This window comes from Myotis daubentonii, chromosome 7 (genome assembly GCF_963259705.1).
Source record: "Myotis daubentonii chromosome 7, mMyoDau2.1, whole genome shotgun sequence".
NCBI classification, from domain to species: domain Eukaryota; kingdom Metazoa; phylum Chordata; class Mammalia; order Chiroptera; family Vespertilionidae; genus Myotis; species Myotis daubentonii.
This window is the reverse complement of record NC_081846.1, coordinates 40,090,310-40,112,263: the sequence shown is the minus strand read 5'-3', so window position 1 is coordinate 40,112,263 and position 21,954 is coordinate 40,090,310. Positions and strand designations below refer to the sequence as shown.

General features: G+C 40.9%; 1 protein-coding gene across 1 annotated transcript in view; it reads right to left on the bottom strand.

The window, feature by feature from the left end:
* The window catches only part of CWC22 (CWC22 spliceosome associated protein homolog), a 57,725-nt gene that overhangs the window by 18,486 nt on the left and 17,285 nt on the right, over nucleotides 1-21,954 (bottom strand). Inside the window, exons 4-11 of the mRNA XM_059703938.1 lie at nucleotides 20,246-20,356; nucleotides 17,275-17,526; nucleotides 11,992-12,120; nucleotides 10,403-10,571; nucleotides 9,989-10,042; nucleotides 4,761-4,896; nucleotides 4,461-4,667; nucleotides 4,304-4,366 (exon numbers count right to left, since the gene is read on the bottom strand). Coding sequence (XP_059559921.1) covers nucleotides 4,304-4,366; nucleotides 4,461-4,667; nucleotides 4,761-4,896; nucleotides 9,989-10,042; nucleotides 10,403-10,571; nucleotides 11,992-12,120; nucleotides 17,275-17,526; nucleotides 20,246-20,356 — 1,121 coding nt within the window. The remainder of the gene's footprint in view (nucleotides 1-4,303; nucleotides 4,367-4,460; nucleotides 4,668-4,760; nucleotides 4,897-9,988; nucleotides 10,043-10,402; nucleotides 10,572-11,991; nucleotides 12,121-17,274; nucleotides 17,527-20,245; nucleotides 20,357-21,954) is intronic.

The window sequence follows — 21,954 nt, the reverse complement described above, 5'->3', positions numbered from 1 at the left end:
ATCATTGTACAAGCAGGGAGACTTGTCATTCAGACCTTAGCCAATATACAAATATCCTCAAGAATATTTGTAACAAGTGTTAGAAATAAACTGAAGTGTCTAGTTTATTATTATATAATATGGTTTTAGACAGACTTTTAAAAAGAGGAAACTATTTAGTATTCAATAGAAGGAAGACAGGCACTCCTGCTGTTTTCCCAAATGCTGCAAGACCTAAAACACAAGTACACCTGAGTCACTCTAAGGTGCTAATTACTAAAGCTGTGCCCACTTCCTGCTGTGACCATTTTTTTTATGCCAGCTCTAGAAGGATATTTTATGAAAGAATGAAGGTCAAATGAATTGTCTAGTCGTTTACATCATCCTCTTCTCATCTGTTCACTTTAGAATCTACTTACTGAAAGCATTTAGGCGATGACAATTAGATTTCATTAACTGGATAAAGCAGTGGTTTCAAAGTATAGTCTGTTAAGTCTCTGGGGTGGGGAAGTAGGGATGGAGGTGGGGAATCACTGATACCTGTCAGGTGGTCTGTGAGGTTAAAACTATTTTCATAGTATTGCTAAGACATCATCCACCTTTCACTATGCTGACATCTGTAATGATGGCCCAAAGCAACAGGGGTTAAAACTGGGGCAACCTGAGCACAAATCAAAGCATCAAACTGCACTAGCAGTGGTGTTCTTTGCTGTTGCCACACTCTTAAAGTAGGGGAAAGCCCGTTTCTCTTAACAATGACCCTGACAAATTATTGATTTTATTAAATTCCGGCCCTTGGTAGGTCTTTATAATAATCAGAGTAACAAAACATGAAGTTCATATATAGGACTGCTGTTAAAGACAGACATAAGATGATGGTTATCTCAAGGAACAGCACTTATGCAATCATTTGAGTTTCAAGATGAATCAGCTTTTTTCATTTTTACTTCAAAGAATGGCTCACAACCTATAGTTCTCCTCCTAGGAGCTTTCAGAGCAGTGAGTACTTTTCAGATAAAATCACAATTCAGGAAAATAAATCTATAAAGTTATCATAATATTATAATATTTAAGTGTGTAATAAAATAATATAAACATAATTACATAACTAGCCCTAACTATTAGCATTAGGAAATAAATGATAGAAATGTGAAACAAAATAGTATTATTGCCTAAATACTAGTTCTGTGACAATACAAAGCACTGTATTTTGTTTATCTTCACACAAACAGGGAACATTTACTCTTACATCAAATAAGTAACTCTTCCAGGTCACTTAACTAGTAATGGCAGACAAAATACAAACCAAATTCTGTCCAAAGTATCTGCTTACAATATATTAATGATGTACAAATAATAATTATCTATTTATTAATCACTGATATCTAGCACTGTAATTGATGTTATCAGAAGTCTATCAACCTGCTCTCAAGAAATAATAAAATAGAAGACTTGGAAACCAAGATGGCGGTATAGGTAAACACTGGAAATTGCTGCCTCGCACAGCCACTTCAAAAATACAACTAAAAGACAAAACGGACATCATCCAGAACCACAGGAAGGCTGGCTGAGTGGAAATTCTACAACTAAAAGGAAAGAGAAAAGCACACTGAGACTCAGAGAAGGTGCGGAAGTAAAGTGCAGAGGTATAGAGGCGCCCGCGCAAAGGGCTGGCAACTGAGGACGCGGCGCACGTGGAAAGGGCTGGAAGCTGAGGACGCGGCGCACATGGAAAGGGCTGGAAACTGAGGATGCGGCGCACGTGGAAAGGGCTGGCAACTGAGGACGCAGCGCATGTGGAAAGGGCTGGCAGCTGAGGACATGACGCAAGTGGAAAGGGCTGGCAGCTGAGGACGCGGCGCACGTGGAAAGGGCTGGAAACTGAGAACACGGTTGTCTTTTTCAATCGGGAGGGAGTCTCAAGCTCCTGACTGCAGTGAACTCCAGTTCCGGGCGAGTCTCTGGGGACCCAAACTCATACAGGAGAAACTGGACTGTCTGGCATCGGTAGGAACTCAACGGCAGCTTTCCCTCAGAGGTGCTTGCAGCGATTACCAGGACATTGAGAAGCAAAGCCTCTTAAGGTAGGACTTAGGAGCAGCCATAGCTGCAGCTCCGCCCTGTTGATCCCCAGAGACCCCGCCCCACCCAAGCTGTGTGCAGAGGCTTTTGCATATGAAAGGCCTGGACCTTTGCAATCTGAAAATTACCTAACAAACTGCAGCTGAGTCAGAGAAACCCAGAACTTCCAAAAGAAGGCCCATGGCCCCACAACAGCTTGCATTACTTCACAGCTGGGCTCTTGCTGGGTAGCCTCAGGCAGAGGCTAAATTAGCACCTCCTTAGAGATCCAAGAGCCAGTGTACGCAGTTGTCAGAGTGGGACCATCCAGATTACAACTCCTCAGATCCATAAGGGACACACTCAGGGGGCAGACTCAGTGAGCACCAAAGCCCCACTGAAGCAAGTCTTGCCGCAGAAGGTGTCTCCAGCACAGAAGTTCTCCCACTGCAGACACAGCTGATTCTCACAGCCAATTGGCCTGGAGGTCAATTCCTCCCAGTGATACCTACAACAAGACTGCGCACAAAGCCCACAAAGGGGTGCACCAAGAGTGTCCACCTCAGGTAATTGGGGAGGCTGAGCCACTGGGCCCTATAGGACACCTAACACAGAAAGCCACTCTATCAACACAGGAAAGCATAAAAAACGCGGAGACAAAGAAACAGGTCACAAGTGACAGAAATGGAGGAAAGCAAACTACTGGATATAGAGTCCAAAACCACACTCAGAAGGTTTTTCAAGAATTCTCTAGAAACCGCCGATAAACTCAGACCTTCAAGAAATCTAGTGAGACCCTCGAGGTTATGAAAAAGGACCAACTAGAAATTAAGCATACACTGACTGAAATAAAGAATATTATACAGACACCCAACAGCAGACTAGAAGATCGCAAAAATCAAGTCAAAGATTTGAAATATGAAGAAGCAAAAAACACCCAACCGGAAAAACAACAAGAAAAAAGAATCCAAAAATATGAAGATAGTGTAAGGAGCCTCTGGGACAACTTCAAACGTACCAACATCTGAATTATGGGGGTGCCAGAAGAAGAGAGAGAGCAAGATATTGAAAACCTATTTGAAGAAATAATGACAGAAAACTTCCCCTACCTGGTGAAAGAAATAGACTTACAAGTCCAGGAAGTGCAGAGAACCCCAAACAAAAGGAATCCAAAGAGGACCACACCAAGACACATCATAATTAAAATGCCAAGAACAAAAGACAAAGAGAGAATCTTACAAGCAGCAAGAGAAAGAAACCCAGTTACCTACAAGGGAATACCCATACGACTGTCAGCTGATTTCTCAACAGAAACTTTGCAGGCCAGAAGGGAGTGGCAAGAAATATTCAAAGTGATGAATGCCAAGAACCTACAACCAAGATTACTTTATACAGCAAAGCTATCATTCAGAACTGAAGGTCAGATAAAGAGCTTCACAGATAAGGAAAAGCTAAAGGAGTTCATCACCACCAAACCAGGATTATATGAAATGCTGAAAGGTATCCTTTAATAAGAGGAAGAAAAAGAAAAAGGTAAAGATACAAATTATGAACAACAAATACACATCTATCAACAAGTGAATCTAAAAATCAAGTGAATAAATAATCTGATGAACAGAATAAACTGGTGAATATAATAGAATCAGGGGCATAGAAAGGGAGTGGACTGACTATTCTCGGGGGGGGGGGGGGGAGAAGGAGTGTGGGGGATACGGGAAGAGACTGAACAAAAATTGTACACCTATGGATGAGGACAGTGGGGGCGGGGGGGTAAGGGCCGAGGGTGGGGTGGGATCTGGGTGGAGGGGAGCTATGGGGGGAAAAAAGAGGAACAACTGTAATAATCTGAACAATAAAGATTTAATTAAAAAAAAAGAAATAATAAAATATAGCACTTAATTGAATAATAAATTGCATGTCATTTGAAGTAGTAATTCTTAGGTGGTAGTGAAGTCAAATAAAGTGTACTAGTAATACATGAATATTCTTAAGAGGGCTAAAAATTAAGAGTTACACAATTAAAACACAGGGAAAGAGGAGATAAAAAAACTATGTAAATAATTTAGAATGAAATAGTACATTGGACAAGCATTAAACAGAAAAATAATGCATACAAAAACAATGAAGAATATGGCTTCAGTAAAAGGAGAGATTTAATTAGGCACGGTCAGTGATCTATATATATCTTTCTATCAGTATTATATAACTGCAAAAATTGCTTCAACTTATCCAAAATAAAACCATTTAATAAAATTCTACGTACCCTTCTTAATAGCTTTGTACTTCTCTTCATTCTCCATAAAATTAGGATCCATCTTGAAAACATCTTAAAAAAATAAATTAAAAGTTTAAGTAAGTTTTTATTTTCTGTGCTTACACCCTTTGGTGCCCTACTTCCCAACCATTACCCCCTAACTTACTAAGAACATCTTCTGGATTATAGTCATCTTCAAGAGGAAGCATATGGGTGAACTGATCATCTTCTTCCACTAAATCAAGTCCTTCTAGAATAACAGGGTGGTCCTTGAACCCATCTTTCCTTACAGCAAACATCACTTCAATCATGTACTGAACTCTTTTGTCTATTTCAGACTCATGGAGAATGTTTCGAAGGCGTTCAAATATAGCTAGGTTAAGCAGAAAGAAAAGACAATAAAATAAGCAATAAATATTATAATACTCAAACAAAAGCTGGATATCAAAACAAGGATATACACTACCATTGATTCCTCTTGGTGACACCTGTGTTAATTTGAGGCCACATTCCTTGAGAAAACCAATAGCTACTTCAACACTATCATCTGTTGGTCTTTCCAGGAGCAAAGTGAGCATCTCTAAGCATAAAACTTCATGTGCCTTAAATAGAATAAAGACATATGGAATAGAGAAAATGTTTTAACATTTATAAGCCTAGTATTGACAGTAATTTTAAAAGTTACTAAATCTGTTTTTTGCAGTGATAATATTGTATTAGCAAAGTTTTATAATGTATATAAAAATACTGCATATATGAAATACAATTATTCTTTTGCTTTCATTATGCATCTGTTAAGAATTCCCAAATGATTATTACAAAATTCCTAGTGTATTGCACTGAATAAAACTATATGACTTACCTCCAGGAGAAATATTCTTATACATAATATAGAAAATTATAACATTTATTACCAATAGGAAATACAATAATTAACCTCAAAATATAAATTAAAATTCTTTAATCTGAGATCTTTTCATAGTCACTATATTAAGAATAGTGATTCTCTATAAGCACAAATATTTATATCCATTGTCCATTTCATTTTATCAGCAACTATTAGATAGAAAATAATTCTTAAATTATATGCATAATTATTTTATCAGAAAATATCTTAATTTCTGGTATGAAATTAAAGTTTTAAATATATCTTTTATTTTTTAAACTAAATCAAACTACTTACACTGGCCATATTAAAAAAGTTAACACCTATAAACAATGCCAGGTAGAGTGGGAATAAAATTCTATTGGGAAGCTTTGCTGTGAAAAAGAACTAGAAATGTTCAAAAACACTAAACATAAGCCTTTCTGAAGTCGGACACTTATTTAAGATGGGGAGGGAAAAAGTCTAAATTTCAACTCAATACATTATTTTTTTTTGCATTGAGCACAAGATAAAAAATACATACTACTTTTTATGGGAGGGGGAAAACAGACTTATAAATTACAAGAAAACATCACCCTGTATCACAGTTGGGAAGAAAATATTTATCATTTTAACTGTTTTTGACAATGCCAAAGTATCTCTAATATAAAGTAAGATATACATTATAAAACTGAAACATATAGTTGTGCTGACATAGACATGTGAAGTTTTTTATAGTCTTAAACAGCATGTCATTATTGTTATAACTAATTAGGTTACAATCTAAAAGGCTTCTAAGAGTAAACACTGACAAGAATTTCACATAGGAAATAATGAAAAATAATATTTATGCTAGAGAAATAAGATAAAAGTGTGACTTTAAAATTGTTCTTATAGATACCATCAAACATGATAATACATATTGAAAAAAACTTTGAATGTGAACAAGAACAATTTTACTATCTCCTTCAAGTTGAAACAGAATCAAAACTCTCAAATAGTGATTAAATACGAAATAAACACAAAACTGAATAGATAATATTATTTGTATTGAAAATTACTTAATTTACTATCTACACTAATAAAAGAGAAACATGGTAATTGGCGTACGACCGCTACCCTTCTCATTGGCTAATCAGGGCAATATGCAAATTAACTGCCAGCCAAGATGGCGGCCGGCAGCCAGGTTGCTTGAAACTAACACGAGGCTTGCTTGCTTCAGTGACGGAGGACTCCAACGTTCCCTGCCTGCCTTGAAGGCCTCTGAGCCTACAGTTTCAAACATTGTAACAAATATAGACGCTAAAAAAAACACACCAGAAACCAGCTTTCAGCAAGCTGGGATCTCAGAGCAGGAGTTGATACAGAGTTTCGAGAACCGAAACAAACCAGATACCTGCTTTCAGAAGCGGAGGCCTAAGAGATGGAGCCTCAGAGCTAAAGCTGGCCCAGAATTACAAAAAAAAAAAAGAAAAAAAGGAGCAGTTGGGAGCTTCAGTCCCAGCTTGAAAACAGCCCTCAGCCTCTCACCCAGACTGGCCAGGCACCCCAGTGGGGACCCCCACCCTGAAAGGTGTGTGACCAGCTGCAAACAGCCATCATCCCCTAACCCAGGCTGGCCAGGCACCCCAGTGGGGACCCCCACCCTGATCCAGGACACCCTTCAGGGCAAACCAGCCAGCCGCCACCCATGCACCAGGCCTCTATTCTATATAGTAAAAGGGCAATATGCCTCCCAGCACTGGGATCAGCGGAGCTGAGAGGGCTCCCGGCACCGGGATCAGTGTGACAGGGGGCAGCGCCCAAACCCCCTGATTGCCCTGCGGCTCTGTGACAGGAGGCAGGGCCACAACCTCCCTATCGGCCCTGCTCTGTTTGTGACAGGTGAAGGCGCCCCAACCCCCTGACTGGCCCTGCTCTGTGTGTGACAGGGGGCGGTGTGCCAACTCCCCTATGGGCCCTACTCTGTGCGTGACAGGGGGGAGCTCTCCAACCCCCTGATGGGCCCTGCTCTGTGCATGACAGGGGGGAGCTCCCCAACCCCCTGATGGGCCCTGCTCTGTGCGTGACAGGGGGTGGCGCCACGACCTCCCCATCGACTCTGCCTTGAGTATGACGGGGGCGGTGTCCCAACCCCCCCAATCGACCCTACCCTGAGCGTGACTGAGGGTGGCATCGCAACCTCCAGATCCGCCCTGCTCTGTGCATGACAGGGGGCGGCGCCCCAACTCCCCAATCGGCCCTGCTCTGTGCCCGACCAGGGGCTGCACCTAGGGATTAGGCCTGCCCTCTGCCAGCCGGGAGCAGGCCTAAGCCAGCAGGTCGTTATCTCCCAAGGGGTCCCAGACTGCGAGAGGGCACAGGCCGGGCTGAGGGACCCCCCCCTCCCCCCCGAGTGCACAAATTTTTGTGCACTGGGCCTCTAGTCCTATATAATAAAAGCCTATTATGCAAATTGTCCCCTTGGACGATCATTCAACCCAGGAGTTTGACTGGGAAACCAGAAGTTCGACTGCTTACTATGATGTGTGCTGACCACCAGGGGGCGGCACAAAAATTGGCAGGCGTAAACGATACAGTGCTGGCAGTGGGCAGCAGTGGAGGCGCTGCCGGCCCCAATGGGCCCCGACGAGAGCAGGACCGGGGTGGAATGGTGGAGCAGGTGAGCGGGCGGCACCAGGCTAAGGCAGGATGCCAGGTGGGGCTGCCGGGTAGGGATGTGAGCTGGGGCCCAATCTCTGCAGGCCACCCCAAGGGACCCCACCAGTGTACAAATTCATGCATCGGGCATCTAGTATTTTATAAACTGACTAGAGGCCCGGTGCACAAAATTTGTGCACTTGGGGGGGCCCTCAGCCCGGCCTGTGCCCTCTCGCAGTCTGGGACCCCTTGAGAGATAACGACCTGCTGCTTAGGCCGGCTCCCGGGTGGCAGAGGGCAGGCCTAATCCCTAGGTGCAGCCCCTGGTCGGGCTCAGAGTAGGGCCGATTGGGGAATTGGGGCGCCGCCCCCTATCATGCACAGAGCAGGGCAGATCGGGAGGAGCTTCAGTTGCTCAGTCATGCTCAGGGTAGGGCCGATTGGGGGGTTGGGGCACCGTCCCCTGTCACACTCAAGGCAGGGTTGATGGGGAGGTTGCGACGCCACCCCGTCATGCACAGAGCAGGGCCAATCAGGGGGTTGAGGCGCTGCCCCCTGTCACGCACAGAGTGGGGCCGATCAAGGGGTTGGGGATCTCCCCCCCGTGACGCAGAGCAGGGTCAATCAGGGGGTTGGGGAGCTCCCCCGTCACGCACAGAGCAGGGCCCATCAGGGGGTTGGGGCACCGCCCTCTATCACCCACAGAGCAGGGCCGATCAGGGAGTTGGGGCGCCGCCACTCTCACACTCAGGGCAGGGCCGATGGGGAGGTTATGGCTCTACCCTGTCACACACAGAGCAGGGCCCGTGGGGGAGGGGAGCGGGGGGGGGGGGGGTTAGGGCGCCGCACCCTGTCACACACAGAGCCGCAGGGCGATCAGGAGGCTGGGGAGCTCCCCCCTATCAGGCACAGAGCAGGGCTGATCAGGGGGTTGGGGCACCTTCACCTGTCACGAACAGAGCACGACCGATAGGGAGGTCGTGGCCCTGCCCCCTGTCACACACAGAGCCGCAGGGCGATCAGGGGGTTTGGGCACTGCCCCCTGTCATGCTGATCCCGGTGCTGGGAGACCTCGCGGCTCCGCTGATCCCGGTGCTGGGAGGCATATTACCCTTTACTATATAGAATAGAGGCCTGGTGCATGGGTGGGGGCTGGCTGGTTTGCCCTGAAGGTTGTCCTGGATCAGGGTGGTGGTCCCCACTGGGGTGCCTGGCCAGCCTGGGTTAGGGGATGATGGCTGTTTGCAGCTGGTCACACACCCTTCAGGGTGGGGGTCCCCACTGGGGTGCCTGGCCAGCCTGTGTGAGGGGCTGAGGGCTGTTTTCAAGCTGGGACTGAAGCTCCCAACTGCTCCTTTTTTTCTTTTCTTTTTTTTATTCTGAGCCAGCTTTAGCTCTGAGGCTTGGCTCCAGCTCTTAGGCCTCCGCTTCTGAAAGCAGGTATCTGGTTTGTTTAGGTTCTACAATCGAAACTCTGTATCAACTCCAGGTCTGAGATCCCAGCTAGCTGAAAGCTGGTTTCTGGGGTTTTGTTTAGCTTCTGTTTTTGTAACTATGTTTCAAACTGCCAGCTCAGAGGCCTGCAGCGTCAGGCGGGGAACGTTGGAGTCCTCCGTCACTGAAGCAAGCAAGCCTCATGTTAGTTTCAAGCTTCCTGGCTGCCGTCCGCCATCTTGGCTGTCAGTTAATTTGCATATCTCGCTGATTAGCCAATGGGAAGGGTAGCAGTCGTACCCCAATGACCATGTTTCTCTTTTATTAGATAGGATAGGATTCTATGAATATATGACTACATATACTATATATACTAGTTGCAGGGATCAGGAATTTTTATTATTAGATATTATTAGGTTCTCATAAACACCATACCCAGGGGGAAAGAGTGGAGGAAATACCAACTTTATTGCTTTATAAAAACAAGTGCTATTACTTTCTTTGAAAAAATGATTTGTAGTTAAGTGAACATGAACAGAATTATGAGATCAATTTGATAAAACAATGTCTGGTTATTTTTCATATTAAATAATACTAAAGGCATTTATTATAGTTTTAACATTAAAATACTATCCAAGATACTTTTCCAAAGACTATAAAATCAAAACAAAAACAGAGATATGTCATTGAAGTGCATCAAGTGTGTGTGGTCTAATGTCACTACAAGGTACTAAGTTTTGAAGATAATTACTTACCACATTTTGGTTAATAAGATGTGCCACAAATTTTGAAGCAGTCAGACAAAGTTGCTGGTAAGTGAAGGTAGAGAAAAAGTTAATATATAAACTAAAACAAGTTTTCATTTATCTAAAAATCTACAGCTTACACACTCTTTAAAATATGTAATACACAGGATCATTTTTATATCGAAGTTAAAGGATAAGAACTAATAGATGTGAAAGAGTGCCATTTCTGGCAAAATAGTTAAAATTCCTGTGGCTCATCATTAGCAGCCAGAGGTACTTAATAGAGTACCAAAAAAGTTCTCATGAAATATGCAGTTTTAAAAAAGCATTCCTACATAGAAATCAACATTGCTCACTATTGTTGATACTGATTTATTAACTTGTCCTTATATGGCAGTTTACTTACAAGCCCATCATATATACCTTATCATTTCTTCGATAGCCTTTCCGAAAATTAAGAATTAACCTCTTGAGAATTAATTCCCCGATCTGTGGAAATTTTGAGTTGATAATAGCCACTAAGGCTGCATAAACATGGGTGAAGATTGGAGAAGCACTCTGTGCTTGCAAAACAGATCTGGACAGCAGGCCTCTGTTTAAAAAAAAAAAAACACAAAAAAAAATCAACAATAATCACCAATTTGATTAGAAGAATAAAATACTCATTTAAAATCCAGTAATATTATTCCTCTGTAAATAATCACAAATGCTAAATCAGGATTAAATTTATATTACTTTATTTGGGAGAAAAATTTATCTTTCTAACAAATAAAAACTGCTTTTGAGAAAATAAACTTCAATTTGTGCTTTCACAAAACAGATTTTACTACAATTTTTTCTTCAAAAAATTTTCTCTCACAATATAATTCCTCTTTTCCAATTTCTGTTTGTTATATCTAATTATAAATTTGAGTTTTTTTAAACTTCTTAGAAGTAATTAAACATTTGCAAAATAGTATAAGAAAAAAATACCTGCTTCAAAAGTACTAAACTTAAACAAAATAAGATTTCCACTACTGGACCATCATTTTATATAAAATTATGTGATTAAAGACAAACTTGGGTATTTCCCATCTTTAAGCCTATTTTCAGTACATTAAAAATGAAGATTGGAAGCAATGCAAGAATAATGCTAAAATAATGACATAAATATAAAAAGTTCTATGTTAACTCATTTTTAAAATAAGCATGTTTCTATATGCATTTGACAAGGAGAAAGATGCAAAGTTGGCTGAACAGTTATTTTTAGCAATATAATGACAAATAATTATTAGACTGCCAAAAGGCAGGAAAACATTGTCTTAGTAGTCATCGGGTTAAGGAGTGACAATTAAATCATTAGAGTAGAAAATGAGAAAAGAGAACTCAGCTAATAAGTGGTAAGATCTTAAGCAACCCACTTAAGTTCTCAGAAAATGAAAGAGCACTACCTACTTCTGAGAACAGTGGCTACCTTAGGTCACCTTTCTTTATCCTCACAACATGCTACACCTTAGTTCATATACCCAATGTTGTTTGGAAAGGAATCAGGGTCATGTGAAAATAGACTTCAGATTTAAATAATAAATAGAATGAATACAGGATATCTGTTTCCTGACCCTTTTCAACATCACCAACTACTTAAAACCGCAAAGAAAATGCTAAGTCATTCTCTTCTGCTTTTCTAAAATTTATTACTTATCTTCCTCACTTCTTTCACATTCTCACTTTGCTTTCATTAGAAATTAAACTGGTTCATGAGTTTAAGTTATTAGAAGTATTCCATACATAAATATCTTCAAAAATCATTATATCACATCAAAGCTTCTTAAAAGCAAAATCTCCATACAACCTTCAATTGTTAAGTACAGGCTATTTGTTAATAGTTACCTTTTTACAAAAATTGCATTTTAAATATCCACAATTACCTTTAAAATAAGGTAGTATAATAAATCAATAATTATGGTTCATGTAGGTTATGTTCCTTTGAAAAACCACTATGAAATACTACAAATAAAATAGCTGATGCTTACCTCCCTCTAACTATGTTTTCTTGAAGGAGTTCTTGAATAATAATACCTATATTAGAAATGTTGACTTTGTTGATAAGACCATTAATTGACTTCTTTAGGGCTTCCCAGCTCATCCTCTGGTATGCTAAGCTAAAAAGAATAGATTTTAATAAAGATTAAAATTCCATCAGCAATCACAATAACAAGAGGTTATTTGAACATAAAAAATACTTAGTGCCTTTATTTTTAACATTATTTCCATAAAATGACCACAAATGCAGTAAAATATTACTAAATAAACACAGATTATATCCTAAGCCAGTGGTCTGCAAACTGCAGCTCACGAGCCACATGCGGCTCTTTGGCCCCTTGAGTGTGGCACTTCCACAAAATACCACGTGCAGGCGGGCATGTATAGTGCGATTGAAACTTCGTGGCCCATGCACAGAAGTTGGTATTTTGTGGAAGAGCCACACTCAAAGGACCAAAGAGCCACATGTGGCTCGCGAGCCGCAGTTTGCTGAATACTGTCCTAAGCTATTTGATTTTTATGTACATATAATGCTTACACACAGACTGCTTCCCTTTAATAACATACATTTATTAAGGACATATAAGGATAATCATATATATTGCAATTTACAACATTTAATTCATTAATCAGATTCAATACATGGTTATTCTACATTATAACACTTTATTCAAACTTGTCTTTAAAAATTTTTTTAGATAAAAGCTATTATTTTTATTTTAAATTATAATCTGAAATACATACATATAAACCATAAAAAGGAAATTTTTATTATGCTCCATCTCCTAAAAGCATGAGAAAACAAAATTATTTTAAACTATCCTATATAATAAAAGCCTAGCAACCAAACGGCGGAATGACCAGAAGACCAGTCAACCAGTCGCTATGACACACACTGACCACAAGGGGGCAGGCCCTCAATGCAGGAACTACCCCCTGGTGGTCAGTGTGCTACCACAGTGGGAGCGCCACTCAGCTGACCGGGATGAGCGGCTGCTCTCGCAGCAGCTTAGAGGGCGGGTCCATAGCCACTCGACTGAGTGGCACTCCTATAGTGGGCTGATCCCTACAAGCCACACCCCCCACTAGTGCACAATCCTGTGCACTGGACCTCTAGTAAAGAAATAATAATTATAGGAAAAGGAAAGTCATATGAAATTGTGGGCTGAAAGACTGTTCTAAATATTTAAAGAACGTCTCTATATTTATGTAATAATCCCATAGCTATACCAGCTGAATGCCAGATAGCTATACTTTTTAACTAAAGTCGTAGGTAAATTTTTCAGCCTTAAAGTTTCTTTGGTTGAACGTGATAATGTCTAAAACCTTTTAAAGCTCTAAGATTCTATGGTTTTTTTTTGTAATTATTTCTTTGTGGAAATGTCATTTCAGATGCAGTTTTAATTTTTTTTTCTTACATATAAATTTTTGAGGAAGCTGATAGACTTCTTGGGATAATATTTACAAATGTATAGGATTACAAAGGATAGCAATCATACTGAAATATAGTTTTTAAAACATGAAAAGAACAAAAGTTTGATATAGTACTCTCTGTGCTTCTTAACACATTAAATAACAAGAACTGGTAGTAGGCCTAATAACTTCTTTAATTTCCAAATACCATGGCCATAAAAAATTATTATGAGATATTTGCAACTAATAGTCTATTAATACTATGGCCTGTTACCTACATTCCCGTAGAAAAAAAATGATAAATTTTAGTTAGAGATTAGTAAAAATAAAGATGCATTTCCCCCCATTTATGTTCATGAACTGCCTGAATTCTATTCATGGATCTCTTAAAGGTGTGTAGGTTAAGATTCCCTATTCTGGAGTGACTAGAGGCCACTTGCACGGAATTTGTGCAAAAGTAGGTCTTCCTTCCCCCGGCTGCTGGCACCAGCTTCCCTCTGGCACCCGGGACCTGGGCTTCCCTCGCAGCCCCGGCTTCATCTGGAAGGACGTCCAGTCTAATTAGTATATTATGCTTTTATTATTGTAGATATTGAGGAGGGATGGGGAGAGTATTTTATTACTGATACTATCCTCAGCAAACACTGAGGATACTAAGCACACTGAATTGTAGTTAATTTTATTGCTGTTTCTAAATTTGCTATAGATCATGTACCCCTTAGTGCCTGCACTCCCACTGTTCCTCAACCCCAACCTTTTGGTATGCTACTATCTCTAAAGAAATATATCTATGGCTTAATAACCAACTTGACCAATAAAATATTACTGATAATCACTTCTATTAAACTTTGATCAAAAAACTGTATCAAGTAAAATTATACTTAATTAGGAAGCCTACAATTCACCTGATTAAGTACCTACTAAAAGCAAAGACTATAGATTTCTCTTAGAGACGTAATTTTCTTTGTCCCCTTTACAGCCTCTGAACAGACTTCAAATATATCCTATCTAATAAAAGAGAAAAATGGTAATTGGCGTACGACGATACCCTTTTCATTGGCTAATCAGGGCTATATGCAAATTAACTGCCAACTAAGATTGACAGTTAACTGCCAACAAGATGGCGGTTAATTTGCATATGTAGGCACAATGCAGGGAGGCGAAAGGGAAAGCAGGAAGAAGCCCCCTGCCACTGACAGTGATCGGAAACCCAGGGGGAAGCTAAGAGCTGGGGGGCAGGGCCAAGGCTGCCCCCCAGCCATGATCGGAGAATCAGGCACCTTTGCTGCCCTGGCCAGTGATAGCAGGAAGTAGGGGTGGAGCCAGCGATGGGAGCTGGGCACGGTCGAAGCTGGCAGTCCCGGGAGCTAGGGGTCCCTTGCCTGGGCCTAAAGCGAAGCCCACGATCGCGGGGCCACTGCAGCTGCGGGTCCCCGCTGCCCGAGCCGGACGCCTCAGCCAGAGGCATTAGGCCTGGGCCGGGGCGGAGCCTGCAACGCGGGGAGCTGGGGGTCCCCTGCCCAGGCCTGACACCTCTGCCAGAGGCCTCAGGCCTGGTCAAGGGGCCAATCCGGTGATTGGTGATCGGAGGGTGATGAGGGTCAACTCCTCTGGCTGAGGCATCAGGCCTGGGTGGGGGGCGGAGCCAGGGATTGGGGGGATATGATGGTCCCCTTGCCCAGGCCTGAAGCCTGGGTCAGAGGCGTCAGGCTTGAGCAGGGGGTGGAGCCAGCGATCAAAGGGAGATGGCGGTCCCCTGCCCAGGCATGATTCCTGGGCCAGAGGCCTCAGGCCTGGGCGGGGGCCAGAGCCAGTGATCGGGGGGAGATGGGGGTCCCCTGTCCAAGCCTGACACCTCTGGCGGAGGCGTCAGGCCTGGGCAAGGGGCCGATCCTGCGATTGGAGGGTGATGGGGGTCAACGCCTGAGGGCTCCCAGTATGTGAGAGGGGGCAGGCTGGCCCTCACACACACACACACACACACACACACACACACCCAGTGCACGAATTTCGTGCACTGGGCCCCTAATATATATATGTATATGTATATGTATGTATGTATGTATGTATATATATACTAGAAGCCCGTTGCAGGAGGATTCCTGCAAGAATAGGGCTTCCTCGGGCCGATCGCGCCACCAAGCCCCTCCGCCCAGGGCTGCCCATGGGGGTCCCAACTGGGGGCGGGGCTTAGGTGGCCCATTTGCGCCGCCAAGACCCTCCACCCAGGGCCGAACATAGGGGTCCTGGCTGGGGGCGGGACTTAGGCGGCACACGGGGGCTGGATGGCAGCTTGTGCTGGCCCACCCTACCTGCAGTATGCAAATTAGCCGCCATCTTTGTTGGCGGTTAATTTGCATATTGCACTGATTAGCCCATGGGAGGCATAGCGAAGGTACGGTCAATTACCATGTTTGTCTATTATTAGATTAGATAAAATCATGTTCTAGGAATTACTTAAAATTTCATATATTGCTGACTGCCCACTTTATTCATAAGAAAAACTTGCATTAACAATTTTTCTTGTTTTTTACAATTAGGATTGCTTTGGGCTGGACTGGGGACAGTTAATACTTCTCACTAATGCTGCCACTACTGCTTCTACAAGAGCTAAACGCCTATGTGATCATGAAGCTCCCACAAACCACAGAGGCCATCTCCAAATCCCTCCTCAGCATAACACTCCAAGCATCACTACCAAGTGTTGGGACATGACATATGAAGAGAAACATACTTACCAGTTTTAAATTTAATGTCAACTAATATCCCTTTCTAGCACATAAGTTTTTAAGTTTTAACTTATCTCAAGTCTTTACACTTACACAAATGACATTTCTACTTCAAGCTCAGTTTTGAAACACATTTAGACTTCACTTATACAAGGTTATCAAGTACTTTCAAGTTGCCATTAAAATACCCATAAAAGATGCAGGAACACTCTTTCTTGACAAACCTAGAATCTTTTTTTCTTAAAGTATAGCTATCTTCTAGCCCAATCTTTTTACTACCTACCTAGCAACTGAGTGGGCATTTCAATCTTACACCTAGATGTTATCTCATCCCATGAGAGAAAACTTAACTGCACTTTCCTATATAGCTCCTCAACATCCCAATTGTTTAAAGGGAAGGAAAGGTATTTTCAGTGTGAATAGTCATATATAAATTTTGAATGTCTGCCTTAGTGTAGCAAAACATTATAATCCAAGATGTTATGGTCAAAGAAAAGGAGGGAAAAGAAAATTGTAAACTTAGTTCCATGGATTAGTACTGGGGTTGGCAAATTACACCCATGAGCCAAATGTGGCCCACTGCCTGTTTGTGTAAATAAAGCTTTATTGGAACAAAGCTGCTCATTTGTTTACATATTATTTATGGCTGTATTCCCAAGAGTCATCAAGTAGTTGCAACAAAGATAGAATAACGGACAAAGACTTAAATATTTACTGTCTGATCTTTTCCAGAAAAAGTATGCCAACTCCTGGTTTGGTAAAACTGAAGATTCATTTTAGATAAAAAACATCAATACTCTTGATTATCCAGGAAAAAGAGACACTACCAATAGGTAAGTATGCAACTATGAAAGAAATAATCTAAAATAGCTAAGTGTTATTTCCTTAAATTTTTAAATTCATACATGCAAAGAAATAAAGAAGTGCTGAGCTAATGTGCCAGGGTAGGACAAATAGTATGCAGCATTCCAATGAAGGTTATAGAGTGAAGAAGGAAAGAAGTCTAATTTGAGGGATCTATCATTGTGGACTAATGTAAATTCTCAACAGCCAAGGTTAATTAGACCGTAGTTGATTTTTGTTTTTCAATGAGAATATCATTGCCTTGTATAGTTAGTGATATTAACATGCCTGTTTTTATCTGTGATCTGTTCTTGCATCATCCTGAGCTTTGCAGGAGGAATATATGCTCCACCAGTACGAGTAAGAAGAGGATCCAGCTCCTCTTTCTTCTTCTTTGCAGTAGGCTCATCCTGAGCAGAGGAACTTTGGGTTACCGATGGTTCTGGGCTTCTTCTCCCAGGCGATGAAGATCTCCGGTACCTTTTCCGATCCACATCTCTTTCTCTTTCTCTTTCTCTGCGTTTCTCTCTGTCCCTACTTCTGTAACATTAAATTTTGGAAAATGGAGAAAAGACAATATAAAATACAATCTTAAGTGTATTTCTGCATATCAAATGAGTGAGACCATAAGTGGGCCCAATAAATTCAGAGAAGGAAAAGTGGTTTGGAATGGGTAGAAAGTACTTCACAAGAAAATGTAATTAAATTAACTTATGTCATCAAGGCTTGACAATTTATATTGGGGACAAGAAGACGAGGGGAGAGGGAAGGGTGAATGGCTTTCTGCAAGTAGTAGAAGACAAAATAACTAATGGAAAACTGAGCAAGGGTGTTCAGGCCAGAATGAAAAGAACAATCAGGAAACAATAAAGAATCATGTATAACAGTAGTTGGAAGTATGTGTTCAAGTCAGGCTGAAATTTTCAAAGACAAGCAATACACTTTAAATAGTTTCAGAGTGGAATAGTGACATAAAAAGTGTTTTAAGAAGACAAATTGGCTTGTGATACACATGATATAAACTATATAAAGGAGAAACCAGAGTTTATCATCAATAATGACAATTTAGGAGTAAGACTATCATAAAAATGTAACATTTGAAATTGTTTCTTGATATAACTGGTATTTTTATCAAAAACTTCAGTATACCAGAAGTTTCTGTTTGAGACAATTTTTAAAGAAAATCAACCATTTTCTAGCCACAATTACTCTTCCCTATTAATGCAAGTGAGTATTCTTTCTTAAGCTAACACTTTTAAAATAATTAGAATATTGCTCTCTGAAACTATCAAGAATAACAGGAAAGGGTAAATCCTTGATCTTTGCTATCTTTCCCCAGAGAAGAGCTTGTCCACTTACCTATTTTTTACATATACAGATACTGCCTTGGAAACTCAGGTCATTCTACTCACACTTTGTGCAACGATGAGTTATATGAATACAGTAAATAAAAACTGTTTTATATTATCTTATATGAAAGCAAGGGCTGCACAACCAGGAAACCATTGAATAGATTTTACCTAAATCTAGACAGCATATGAGATTACTGTCTTAATATACAGTAATGCAACCTAGAGACAGAGAAAAGCAGGCAGTTTGAAAATGATGTCTAGAAACCCCAATTAGTCACAAAGTCAGGTGCTCTGAAATCTAGGCACTGATTTGCAATGGAGTTGCTTCCTGTTATGAAGAAAACATGTTCCAAGAGAGTAGCTAACAGCAATGATTATGATTCTTCTGAGAACCACCGACTAAAACTACTAACTGGCTGATAAAATCGTCTCCTTATAATTATAGTGCTGGGTCCTTTAGAGTGCATGAGCAACACAGTCTCCTTTGAATCCAGATAGAAATATTTCTCTTCAAATGCTTTTGGACTGTTAGCCATTATATTCTACCTTAATATTTCAGTGTGACTGTGTGGGTCAAATGAGACTTTTTGTACATAAAATGGACCAAACACAGACTTACAGTGAAGTAATACAGTCAGGGATGATGAAAAATCATGGGCTTTAGAGTGAGAATTGAGTTCAAATCCCAGTTTCATCATCTACCAGACAGGTAACTGCCACTTCGGGTAAATTACTCAAGTCACTTCAAACCAGTCCTCTTTTCTGAATTGTGAAAAACAGTATCTAGCTTGTATGTGAGAAAGTATTCAAAATGCCTAGCACAGTGGTCGGCAAACTGCGGCTCTTGAGCTACATGCGGCTCTTTGGCCCCTTGAGTGTGGCTCTTCCACAAAATACCACGTGCGGGCGCGCATGTACAGTGCGACTGAAACTTCATGGCCCATGCACAGAAGTCGGTATTTTGTGGAAAAGCCACACTCAAGGGGCCAAAGAGCCACATGTGGCTCGCGAGCCGCAGTTTGCCGACCAATAGCCTAGCACACTAAATATGGTGATAGTAGTTGTTCTTATTAAGGTGTCATTAAGGTGACAGAAGATGGGATTGGCTTTTGGAGGTTCATTTAATCTGACATTTGAAGACTGGAGACATATATGAAAGTAAAAGAAGTGAAAAGGAAATTTGAGCTGCAGATATCAAATAATCCATTTAAGCACCAAATTGCAGAGTTTTGATCAAAATTCTAGTAGGAATACAGTTTTGGAAGTCATGGATTAGGTACTGACAGAGATATCAAAATCAGTAAGAACTTAGTGAACAATAAAACATGGTAGACAAGTTTTTGAAACTAGATGACTAATAAGGTGGGTCGTCAAGTTCTCCAAGACTAAGAATAATAACATATTTAGATTAAAACCACAGATTGGTAACTTCATTTTCAATGTTCATTTGCCGTTATGCAGGAAAGTAAATTTAGATCACTTTAGGTCATATAATATAAACAACTTCCTTTCATTCAGTAAAGAATCTCAAAACACACGAGCCAACTCCTCTTGCAGTACAGTATAATGAATAAGAGCTTTGGCTCTAGAATCAGACAGATTTGAGACTAACATGCTTCTAGAACACACACAAATGTTTTAACTTCTCTAAGCCTGTTTCTTTATTTAAAATTTTTTTGTTATTACATGTGTCCTTATCCCCATGTTACCCCCCATCTAAGCCTGTTTCTTGATCTATAAATAGACATAACAGCATCTACCATCATACACTTACTGCAACAGAACTAATTTACATGAAGTCCTTATTAAAAGATCATCCATTTAATGCTATTATTGTTTTTATTATAAAGAATAAAGAAAAGTTAAACTAATACACTCTTTCTATAGTTAAAATTTCCAATACTAACCGTGACTCCATGCTGCCATCATACGAACGTCCTCTTCTTGAACGCTCATTGTCTGACCTGCTGTACTCAAAGTAATCTCTATCCCGGGGGGATCTTTCTTGTTCTGCATATCTAACACAGCAAATAAGAAAACCAAAGTTGAAAACAGCTATGTTACACTTAGGAAAGCCATACACCGGTAATGTAAAGCAACTCTATGACTAAAAAATATCTTATCAAACTGTTTTACAGACAGCTCATTATTTGACACCCATTCATTCAGTCTTGATTATAAAACCTTTGTTGTACACAACAACAAAACAACTGCTGGAATTCACTTAACCAAACTTGTCATCCTGATTCACACTGTCCTTAGCAAGATATGTATCTGGATATCGTATATAGTCAGCATGAAAAACACTCATCCTGAAAATGACTTCTTTTGCTTAGTCTATAGCTACTCATTTTATCAAAACACTGAATAAATGAGATCAATGTCATCAGTTGGTGTCTATAAAGACCAGTTTAACTTCACTCCAAAAGACTTTATAAACTACTAGAGGCCCAGTGCACAAAATTCGTATACTCGGGGCAGAGGAGGTCCTTCAGCCCAGCCTGCGCCCTCTCGCAGTCCAGGAGCCCTCAGGGGATGTCCGACTGTCACGGAGGTGGGAGAGGCTCCTGCCACCACTGCTCCACTCGCCAGCTGTGAGCCTGGCTTCTGGCTGAGCTGTGCTCCCCCTGTGGGAGCACACTGACCACCAGGGGGCAGCTCCTGCATTGAGAGGGATAGTGCCAAAACTGGCTCTTCAACATCCCTTGTGGGGTTCCGGATTGTGAGAGCGCACAGGCCAGGCCTAGAGACCACAATGGTGCATGATTGAGGCTGGGGAGAGATGCAGGAGGTTGGCCATCCAGGGAGGGACTGCGGGAGGGCTCCAGAGTGTATCCAGTCATCTTGCTCAGTCCCGGATCGGCCGGACCCCAGCAGCAAGCTAACCTACAGGTCGGAGTGTCTACCCCCTGGTGATCAGTGCACATCATAGTGAGCGGTCGAGCAGCCTTAGCATATCATCAGCATATTATGCTTTGATTGATTGAATGGCCAACCGGTCGACTGGACACTTAGCATATTAGGTTTTTATTATATAGGATTATTCTTGAAACTGCATTTTTGGATAGCAGTGGCAATGGATTAAAATTACTAGAAACAAGGATGAATAGTATAAAATCTGCTATTTGAATGTTAAAAATCAGTAAAATCAGAGAACCTTAACAGAAGTTAAATACACACCCACATAATAAATATACATAGTAACATAATCACTATTTTATATACACATTTAAGTCTTTGTTTGGAGAGATTATTTTTTTAAATATAGAAAGTAGATGACTGATGAAAGGTAGTAAGTAGTTGCAAACCATGGCAATTAACTTGCCCATGAAGAAAGATTTTTAGCCGAGAAAGGAGATTTTTAGCAAGGAGAGGAAGAGATTAGACAAATGAAAGAAAGTTTAGAGGGTGCTTTTCCCTTCATAAATTATTTTTAATAGTCATGGTTTACTAAGTGAAATAACTTAAGTCCATATGAAAGCATGATGAATATAATGGTAATATTTCTGCATCTTTGATTTTAACATGATATATAAACAATACTAGTATTTTAAAGACTATAAAAACCTCTGTAAATGTAAAGGATAGTAGTAACAGCAAAAGCAGCACCTCGATA